Genomic DNA, 10908 nt, shown 5'->3' on the forward strand with positions numbered 1-10908 from the left:
AGGCAACATTTTAAGGAAATATGGGAGAGTCGTGGAGCCTGGAGCGGCTGAGAAACACAAAGTTTTTGCGGCTTTAATGCTGGTGATGGCGATTAGTTAGTGAAACAAGTATGGAAAAGCCTAACTCTGACCCAGAAATAAGACGCAGGGCTTGGGGCGTGAACCTGAGCGCTTTAAACTCTCTCTTTGCTTGGGAAAGGGACTCCAACATCCAGCACCACAGAAGTAAAACGCCTGGCCTGAGATGAACACAACACACAGGTGGCGACAGGACTGGACGCTTACGTTGGGGGGCGTGGCTCCAGGCAGCTCCTCGACGTTCTCTTCCGGAACAGGCCTGTGCCCCGGAAGCAGTTGTTTGTTAAGCGACTCTGGGCCCGTTTAGGAGACTGCGGGCGTATTGTCACCATGTTCCTGTCCGCGGTCACCTGTAAGTGGGGCTGGAGGCGGCGGCAGGGCCTGCGGCGAGAGCGGGAGGAAGGCGTCGGGACGGTGCGGGGCCGGGGGCGCGCGCCGGCCGGGAAGGCTGCCGCTACGACTCTCCTAGGCTTCAGGACTACAGCGTCCGGCATGCCCCGCGGCGCAGCGCCTTGCGGGGCGGGTTGCGTATGGGGGTCTGCGGCGCTAGTTCTTGGCCGGGTGGGTTCCGAGACAGCGGTGGTCGAGTCTGGTCAGCAGTAATGGGGCGCTTTCCCCGCCCTCCGTACGGATGTGGTAGCACAATTCCCGAACGTCCTAACTGGGGAGGAAAAAAAAAAAAAAAAAACCCTCAGAATTTTTAGTTAACTTCGTTTCAAACTCTGAAGATGAGGAAATGGCTTGAGAAGGGCAGTAACTTACCCTAAGTCAGTACAGTTGGGCTGGGAAAGAAGTGTCTGTCTCCCCAGGTCCTCTCTCTTCCCTGCACCAGGCCAACTTCTAGGTTAGTTTCCCTCCTCCACCTGATGTGGTGGTTGCAGTTTGCATGGGTTAACTTGTCAAACCAGTGGCTTGTTCCAGGGCAAATATTTTGCACCTTCGAAGAGGAACATGTGGAACAGATCTTAGAGAGATTTGAAAAGTAACCGGTCCAACTGAAGAGAGATTGTGCAAAGCATTGCATGCAGAAATGTGTTGGTCTTATTGGATCTTTGTCTTCTTTCTAGAATCCTAGCGGGATCTCTGCAAGCTAGGGAGTAGTTACCTGAGTGCCAACCCACTGCACACTTCATCACTTACCTGTTTATTACAGACATTAATATGAACTTTGCATAAGAAAGATAATAAGTTGCTATTTTCTTTTCTCTTTCAATCTTCCTCTCTTCGAGAAAGTTGCCAAGAGCAAGTCAAAGTAAGTAAGGTTTTCTTTTTTTTTTTTTTTTTAACTTTATTTGTTTATGTTTGGTTTGTTTTTCCAGCCGTTGGCCACACATCGTTATGTTAAACTAAGCATTTGGTCTCGATTTTCTGAAAGTTGGTTCGAGGCTTACTTACTTGGTGAATTGTTTTGGCTCTGTAAACTCTTTGAAAAAATATTTCCCCTCCTGCCCAACTGACCTACTTAAGTGAGTGTTCAAATAATTGAAGGAACTCTTGCTGTCTTGTTCCTAATCAAGCCATCAGGGTTCTCATGCTCTCTTTGGATTACCGCCATATTTCTCCTTCTTCAGAGGGAGGACTGGGGGTCATTTGTCTGAGGACGGGGATCTGGCTGAACAAGTGTGATTTGATTGAACTACAGAGTCAGTTTTAATGAGTTTTGTAATCCTTTGCATTCATGGAATAAGCATTTCAAAAACAGCACAGATTAAAGATTCCATGCTATACCAGAGATACTGTAAATACCAAACTGGCATCTCAAAATAAATTTTGTAGATAATAACTGAAGTAAGATTTTTTGTGTTAAAAATAGGAGAATTCTTTTCCAGAAAAAAAAAAAAAAAGGAACATTCTAAAGCAGCCTTTGCTTACAACCCAAGACACATCACAGTTCATAAAACTAGGTTTTTTGGATGAAAGTTAATGAAAAACATGTAAGTTATTGTTTTCTCCCATATAGGTTTTATTCATTTTCTTTTCCCACAGTCCAGTTATTTATGTTAGAATTCCCCACCTCAGGGTTCTGTAGGAATCTCCCTTGCCTTTGGTTGCTTTAGAGGTACTTCCTGCCTTTCATGTTCTTTGTATCCTTGGAGCATCTATCAAATATGTCTTGCCTTATATAGCTCGCATACACAACTCACCTCCATACTATTCTGTTGGTCCCTGGAGGGGTGAGGGGCAGCCTAACAGAGCTCCTCATTTTCCCTAGTGCATTCCACAGAGTAAGCACTTAATAGGTATTTGTTAAATCTTTCTGAATGAATGACTGCTGTCTTTCTTAATTAACACATATTGTGTGCCTCTTATGTATGAGGCACTGTGCTGGACATTGAAAGGGAGGCAAAGATGTGTATCAGTAGATGCTACAAACTCTTTTTGGAACTAGATGAGAAATAAAATAGCCTGGTCTGCATAGGGAAGCCAGACACATAAAAAAGTAACAGTACAAAGTATTAAAGGCAATGATGAACTAGTGAGGCTAAACATGAACTTTATGTTTTGGATGACTATAAGTTCAACGAAATATGAAGGAGAGCAAGGTTTTACATGTTAGCAATGTAAAAGTTCCAGTCTTTTTGTTTTGTCTCTTGTGATTGTACTCCTGTTGCATATCCTGGAAGATAGGGCTCTGTTGAGATAGCCGTCTTTACGATTTCCTGACTGGCCAGCTAGGGTTACCGGGACTTTTGTATTTTCCCCCTTCCTGACTTCTGCTGCTTCTCAGTGGTGGGTGTCTGAGTCTTTTCCCAAAATGTGGTTTCATCTTGTTGATTGGTTAGTTGATTACCAAGGCACTCCATAATGAAACAAACCTTGGATATCAGAGCCGTTGAAATTGTGGTTTATGGAAAATGTAGGCTGTCTTAGAACTGAACCTTCTTAGGGCTAAATGATATCCCACAGCTAATACTACTAGACAGAGTTCTCAAAATGTGCCGTCTTCCCATGACTGATTTTAGTCTATTTCTTCAGCTTGTAATAGCTTATTTTTAAATCTTAGAACCATTCTGGTGAAAATGCTGAGCCAAGCTGGGACGGGTTACTCCTTCAACACTAAGAGAAGCCGACTACGGGAGAAACTGACTCTCCTGCATTATGATCCAATTGGTAAGATTCAGAGAAATTACTCCACAATAAATTCAGATGCTTTCAGGGCCTGCCGCCCTTTCCAGACTGACGCTCAGCATGTCTTGGCGGTTTTGTAGGCCCTTTGACTCTCTAGCGTTCAGTCAGCAAGTGAGTATTGAACATTTACTGTAGTGCCAGTGGCTGTCCCAGGTGCCGGGATACACCAGGGCCCATTCAGGCTGAGTGTCTGCACTCTTGGTACTTGCAGTCTGGTGTGGAAGGGAGAAGAGGAAAGAAAAAATGATGTTCTGCTTAGTACTTTGAGGGACACAAGCAGGATGCTGAGATACAGTATGACAGTGGGGAGAGGCAGATTCCACCTGTAGCCTAGCCTTTAGATAGAGTGGATCTGGGAAAGAAACCAGCCATATAACGAGAATAGGTGAGACTGTTCTGGAAACAGAAAAGAGTGTCTTCAGATGGGGAGGGAATATTCTCCTGGGATCGTGGAACAGTGGCAAGCGGTTAGGTCCAGATTTGAATTCAAGGAGTGTGACATCTATATATTAGTGCAGGAAGGCAAGAAGTGTCATTTTCCATTTTGCACGTCAGCTAAAATGGCATAATAAACGGTAACTGTAAATGGTCTCAGTAGAGAGGCGCCTGGGTGGCTCAGTCGTTCAGCGGCTGCCTTCAGCTCAGGTCATGATCCCAGGGTCCTGGGGTCCAGGGCTGTGTTGGGTTCCCTGCTCAGCGGGGAGCCTGCTTCTGCCTCTGCCTGCTGCTCCCCCTGCTTGTTCTCTCTCTCGCTAGCTCTTTCTGTCAGATAAGTGAATAAATAAATAAATAAAAATCATAAAAAATATATAAATGATCTCAGTTGATAGAAGTGTTTGTCTAAAAGACACAAGTGTTCCCAAGGCCAGGTTGCCTGCTTACATACAAAAGATAGCAGCTGATTGCTATTGGTAGAAGCCCAATTTTGTTTTTGGATTTCATGAGCAGGTTTATATCAAATAAACTAGTAAACAAATTATTTGTTTTAAAACTTCAGGCCGTTGGTTTCATTTTTGTGCCCTTGATACTGAACAGCCTCTTGATACTTGCTTCTGAATAAGAACTGTACTGGAGCTTCTGGGTTGGGGACTGTGCAGTGACTGTGGGAGAGTGACCTGCTGGGAGAGGGCGTAGAGGCTGTGCGCCCCTTCCCCGTACCTGCCCTAATGTGTCACTTCATCTGGCCATTCCTGAGTTACTAATCACTGGTAGCTGGTAGCAAGATTTTTCTTCTTCTCCTTTTTAAAATCATGCTGTGTTATCTTGAGGTACAAAGATTCCAGTCACATCACCTGTAGACCATGTTACCCATTGCTCTGGCTGCCAGTCTCTTGTCTCTCTCCTAAGCAGTGGTGAAGCAGATACCCTTTCCACGGGGAAAGGAAATGATGGTTTGTTGCCTTTGCCAATAACAAAAATGTTGGAGAGCTGGTGGCAAAGCTCTTGTATTGGCATCTTTCACATGAACTATATCAAAAGAGCCAGAGTGTCTGTCTCTGTCGGTGGTCAGAGTGGTATTCTTCCCAGTTAGCACCTCTGGTCACCGTACACAGATGACCAGTATCAAACTTGATGGCCTCAATCATCTTTGCCGTGTCCAGATCTGTCTGAATGGTGTCCTTCACCTTGATGAGGGGATCAGGATAGCAGATGTTACAAGCATCATGGGTCGCCAGGTGAGGGATTCCTTTTGTCCCCACAGAGATCTAACTCACTTTGCACAACTGCTGCTTGACCTCAGGTGTAACATGATGAACAGCAAAGTGACCCTTGGTGTCCTACGTCAGATGGAAATTCTCCCCAGGCTTGTCAGTGCTGAGGACATCCGTAAAACCCGCAGCATAGGTTACATCAGTTCGGACCTTGCCATCAGTCTTAATAAAACCCTGCATACAGATCTTCTTTACTTCATCTCCTGTTAGGGTGTACTTAAGTCTGTTCCTTAGGAAAATGATGAGAGGGAGATATTCTTCTCAGTTTATGGGGACCAGCAGATGGACGAGGAGCAAACACAGCAGTCATTCATCCAGCATCCAGCGCTGTGGACCGCCGCACGCTTCCGATACTTCTTGGGACCATAAGCCATGGCTGTGCTAGGCATGGAAAGAGAACAGAATTGAGTCGAATTGTAAGATACCCAGTTGGTGATCAGAATCGAATTGGTACTGCAGTCTTATTACCCAAAATTAATCCATTATATAACAAAAGACGGATACTTTACCTCATAATCACCTTTTTTATTAACTAAGAATGCGCAATCATAGACTTTCACTTCTGGCCGAGATGGAATAATAGGAACCGAATGTCCTTTCTCCCTGGAAACAACAACAAAAGGACAGTGTAGGCAATAAAAGACAGCGATCCCTGAAAGAAAGGAGACAGACTAGTGTTTGTGAACGGTCAGACAAAATGGAAAGTTCTATCTTGTTTGCACCTGCACAAGCCTCTTATCTTCAGATGTCACGAACACAAGCATCTGTACTCTCCAGGCAGTCTCTGTTCTACAGATGACGAATCTGATGCCAAGGATCTTAATCAAGGACACACAGCTAAAATATGTTACAGAGATTTGAACTCAAGATAGTTGGACTCCAGAGCCCGGCCCTAAACCACTCTGTATAGGGACCTATTAATGAGAGGTTTCACAGGACACTAAAACCAACATACCAGTGCATGACTTCTGGGCAGGATATTAGCACAAATCCTGGCTAACAGCTACGTTCATAGCTGCCTTCAGAGTTGGTACAGAAGGTCTCATAACCACCATTGAACCATTCATTATGCTGCATTATCACTAAGAGAAATAAAAATATCACCTTCAAAAAAAAGATCTGTACCAGTGGGAAGAGGCATATAAAAAAGGCTTTGAGAAGCCCCGTTGTAAAATTGGATGATTTCCATTCTTTAACGGGGATAAAATTCCCTGCTATTTTTATGGTGTTACAGTTTTGGTCATTCTTTACCATAATAAAAAAGGAATTCCCGGTTTGTACCTAATAACTGGGAGTCTGGATTTCAGGATGATACCTCATATGGTAGAAAAATTAGAATGACAGGTATGTGTCTTGGTCCTTTTGGGTTGCTAAAACAAAATACCACATACTATTAGCTTATAAACAACAGAAATTTATTTCTCAGAGTTCTGGGCCTAGGAGGTCCCAAGGGCAAGGTGCCAGCACGGTTGCTTTCTGGGGGAAGGCCTTCTTCCTGGTTCGTAGTCTGTGCCCTCTTGTGTCCTCACATGGTGGAAGGGCAGGCAAGCATTGTGAGGTCTTTATAGCGCATTAATCCCGTTCAGGAACACACCCTCCTGACCAAAACACTTCCCAGAGGCCCCACCTCCCAATACCATTGTGTTTGGGGGTTAGGATTTCACCATATGAATTTGGGGCAGGGGGGCACAAATTTTTTCAGACCACAGCAATATGATACTGAGTTGGTGTGAAACTCTTCTCCCTCTGATTTCTTTGTATCAGCTGATAAAAACACAAAGTGATGAACTTTACAGTAAAGTAATTGTTTTTCTAGAGTTTAGCTCCTTTAGGGTTTATTTTTAGGAACTTGTGCAACATTCATGTTACTTGAATAACCTTTTATATTTCCAGTATGAGAATGTATGAGGATTTTCATCCTTAGTGTAGAGGTGTTAGGAACTAATTATTTGTCAGACTGATTTTGAGTTTTGAGATTGGGAAAGGACACAGCCATGAACAGTTCGGTTCCTAAGTTGAAAGTGGGAGAGAAGATTCATATATAAATTTCAAACAGACTGTTAGAACTTTTCTGATAAGGAACGGTCTAAGCCTGGACAGCACGATTTGTCTTTTCAAAAGAAGAGAAAGTTCCGGGATAGTGGACTGCCTGGCTTTCTGCCCACCTCCTGAATGCCCCACAGGCTAGCGTGCTGATGTTTGCCCAGGGGCCTGCCCTATTGCCCAAGGTACCAAATAGCTTGGCAGTCCTCCCAGCAGATGTTCCTGCAGTGAGTAGAGTTAATTTAAGGGTAATGTTTTGTTAGTCTGCTTTATAAAGGAAATCGGGTAAGGACACAGAGAAGTTCCCAATTATTTGAGCATTTCATAATATAATCTGCCTAGAACTAGCCTCTGTCTTTTCAAACTCCTTTTCCTCATATAAAACAAGATGCTGATTTCCAAGGAGGATTAAAGGCTGAGGCGTAAACTTACTAAACTTTGCTAAATATGTGAAGAGAATGAAAACTTGTCAGTTTTGATTCCTTGGATGACTAAACAAGACAATATAGACTTTAATTGAAGCAGAATAGATTTAGGTTAGATATAAGGAAAGAACTTGACAGATTCATTCTTCTACGAATTAGGCAGCAAATATTTTGACAGAAAATTAGTTTCTGTTTATGATTATGGATAGCAGTGTGTCATTTCAACCCAACTGTATATCTGGCAACAGCCCTGTGAGGGAGTTGGAGTTATCCGCTCTTAGGGAAGCAAACTGAAGGCAGAACATTGTGAGAAATTTTTCCAAGGACTCACAGCAGATATAAATGGTAGAGCCAGGGTTTAATAAGCGCAATCCTTTCAACTCCAGGCTCCCTATTTTTAAAAAATATTTTTTGTTTATTTATTGACAGACAGAGATCACAAGCAGAGAGGCAGGCAGAGAGAGAGGAGGAAGCAGGCTCCCTGTGGAGCAGAGAGACCGATGTGGGGCTCGATCCCATGACACTGGGATCATGACCTGAGCCGAAGGCAGAGGCTTAACCCACTGAGCCACCCAGGCGCCCCTCCCTATTTTTTCTATGACATGAAGCCAAATTAATTTTCCTATTACTATTTTTTTAATTGGGGAGTGCTATAAGGCATCAGAGGAACAGTGAAAACCTTACTGCTCAGCATCCAGTCTCTGATCTTTTCTTTCTTTCTTCCTTTTTTTTTTTTAAATTTAAGATTTTACTTATTTATTTGACAGAGAAAGATCACAGGTAGGCAGAGAGGCAGGTAGAGAGAGGGGGAAGCAGGCTCCTCGCTGAACAGAGAGCCCAATGCCACCGATCCCAGGACCCTGAAATCACGACCCGAGCTGAAGGCAGAGGCTTTACCCGCTGAGCCACCTGGGCGCCCCTGGTCTCTGATCTTTCATCCAGGCAATTAGTACCTTTTAAAATATTTTATTTTTATTTATTTATTAGAGAGAGAGAGAGAGCATGTGTGTCCACGCGTGTGTGCACACACACACATACATTAGCGGGGGAGGGTAAGAGGGGAAGGGAGAGGAAAAGAGAATCTTGAACAGACTTTGGACTGAGCACAGAGCCCGAAGTGGGGCTTGATCTCTGACCCTGAGATCACGAGGTGAGCTGAAACCAAGAGTTGAATGCTCAACTGACTGAGCCATCTAGGCGCCCCAGGCAAATCAGTACTTTTGGCTTTGTTTCAGAGAGTGTACTCTGTTATGGTATTTTCAATAATGAGATTTTGGTTATAACTTTGATTCTATTACTGTACTAGAAAATCTGTATTCGGATATTATGCCATCTCTGGAAGTATACGATTTGATGTGTATTTATTTACTCCTCTAGCCAGACTGCCTTTTCTTCCTTGGTCTGCTCAGTTCTTGTTGCTTTTTTCTCTGGAGTCCAGCTCTCAGTCTGGTCTTGCTCATTGCCTGCAAGTGTGTTCCTTAACTGGATGCAGACATTGAGTGTTTGCCATGTTTTGTTCCTAGTTTTGTTTTTTGATTTGGATATTTTACATTGGGTGGGAAATAACCTTGTGGGGTACCAAAGACACCACCGATGGGCTGGGGAGCCTTCCCTTGATTTCCTTCCCGTTTTCTCTAGGTTTCTCTGGCCTCTAGGAACTGAGTTTGTAAATCTCTTCCATCCCCATGTCAGAGGAATAGTAAAATCAGAGAAAGGAGAGTGCTTGTGGTGTGATACGTATATTTATTTAAAAATGGGTGATGAAACCTTCAGTGTTCTGCTACAACCCATTTTTCTCTTTCAGTGAAAACAAAAGTTCTCTTTGTGGAACAGAAGAAAATACGTTCCCTATAAACAATGGATTGAAAATGAATTTGATTTATAAATGAGAAGACTGAGGGCGGGGTACTGATTCAGAAATTCTGCAGCGTGTTATAAAAGAAGAGGAAATGGCACGGAATCACTGCCTCCTGTGATTTGAAGGCCATTGTGAAGAAAAACAATGTACCGAAAGAAAGTTCTTCATATTAGGACATATATCATTGCATCACATTTATTTATCTTTCTGGATATTTTTATAGCCCTTAATAAAAAATATTAAAATAGCCTGTGCTATTGTCTCTTGGTGATGTTTTCCCCCACTCTTTGAAATAAAAAACAACTACAGCACTAAAGAATAACCATTGTTCGTATAAAAGAAAGTTTCCATAGTGAAACTTGTGCAAGACTTTCCAGTCTGCTCCTCTTTGTACCTCATAGGAAACGCAGAGTCAGTCTTCAGAGTGATCTTGAAAAAACTCCCGTGTAATAACAGAGACGGCAATGGTGAACAGGAATAAGAAGGGGGCCAGCCTTCGAACACAAAAGAAACCATCAGAACTTTTGTTTTGTGCTCATATAATTAGGAAAAATGACATAGGTCCATATTTTGAAACTCTAGTCACTGAAGCAGTAGCTGGGAGTTTCTAGGAATGCTTTGGACCCCCTTTATCTTCTAGATTTCCTTTTTTTTTTTTTTTTTTTTTTTTTAAAGAAGAGCTATAGTGTATTTCCATAGAGCCGCGGTAGGGCTTCTGGGGCATGGCAGCACACAGCCAACCAATTTGGAAATCCCACCAATAATCCCTAATGTTCAGGTAAGACTGCGCTACCCAGATTGACATACTTTCTCATTTAAGCTGTTGTTTCCTACAGACTTTCAGAAATACTCAGTTTTCTCCTCACATTTCTGACTGAATGTAAGAAGGTCAGCTTTTATTTTGAGTTTTGCTGGTTTGTATTCTAGACCATTTAAAGCATTTATGTAGAAGAATGATGGCTTGCCTACCATGCATCTTTTGTTCAATCTCTGGTTCAAAGCTATAATAGGGGAGATCTTGGCTATTTTTTGGTTGAAACTACACAGAGTCATTTTGGGTTACAAGAAAAATCCTTCACCTGGTCCTACCTAAGCCTGCTATCAAGGGCCTGTGACACACATGAATCGACATTTAAAAAAAAAGCAAACCAACAGCTTAAAATCTGGCTTAAATGACTTGTCTCTTCAGCACAAGCCCTGCATGTGGCCCACAGGTGGTGTTTACATTTTTAAAAAAATCAATTGCTGATACTTAAGCACTGAAGAAATTTCAATGAACATCCAAACTTCTGGCTTCTCTCACAAAACAGAAGCTTCTACAACACTAACCCTGAATATCAACCGTCTCTCTTAGGAACTGCCTGAACAGTCCAATTCACATGCCCCCTTCCCTTGCTTAACATTCTCTGCTCGGACTCTAGACACTGTCGTCCACAAGCCCTGCTCTGTGGCGGATATACAGCATTCATGATCTGTTGGCAAGTGAGTTTGCTGATTCCTGGTCCTCGTAATGTTTGTACAGGTCCCAGTCGTGGACTCCTTAATTTTGGTTGGCTCTTGCAAATACACGAAAAGTGAAGAAATCATCATTATAAAAAAGTCAATGAAAGGCTGAGAGTGACTTCAGAAATGAACGAATTTGCAAAGAAAGGAGAAGAGGATC

At 42.9% G+C, this 10908-nt stretch overlaps 1 protein-coding gene and 1 pseudogene across 1 annotated transcript; one reads left to right on the top strand and one right to left on the bottom strand.

Moving 5' to 3' along the window:
• The first annotated feature begins 294 nt into the window (after window positions 1–294).
• MRPL33 (mitochondrial ribosomal protein L33) lies at window positions 295–9493 on the top strand. The gene is made up of 4 exons (XM_047746405.1): window positions 295–430; window positions 1312–1330; window positions 3083–3189; window positions 9192–9493. The coding sequence occupies exons 1-4, from the start codon at window positions 409–411 to the stop codon at window positions 9239–9241; spliced, it is 198 nt and encodes a 65-aa protein (XP_047602361.1). The 5' UTR covers window positions 295–408; the 3' UTR covers window positions 9242–9493.
• On the bottom strand, window positions 3946–5293 carry LOC125109446 (40S ribosomal protein S4-like; annotated as a pseudogene).
• Window positions 9494–10908: the final 1415 nt, after the last annotated feature.

The sequence above is a fragment of the Lutra lutra genome, chromosome 9, assembly GCF_902655055.1.
Source record: "Lutra lutra chromosome 9, mLutLut1.2, whole genome shotgun sequence".
In the NCBI taxonomy this organism is placed as follows: domain Eukaryota; kingdom Metazoa; phylum Chordata; class Mammalia; order Carnivora; family Mustelidae; genus Lutra; species Lutra lutra.

Coding starts and splice junctions, on each gene's coding strand:
- MRPL33 (XM_047746405.1), top strand. CDS start 409: ATGTTCCTGTCCGCGGTCACCT. Junction 3,190..9,191: donor CCTGCATTATGATCCAATTG/GTAAGATTCAGA, acceptor TTTCTCTTTCAG/TGAAAACAAAAGTTCTCTTT.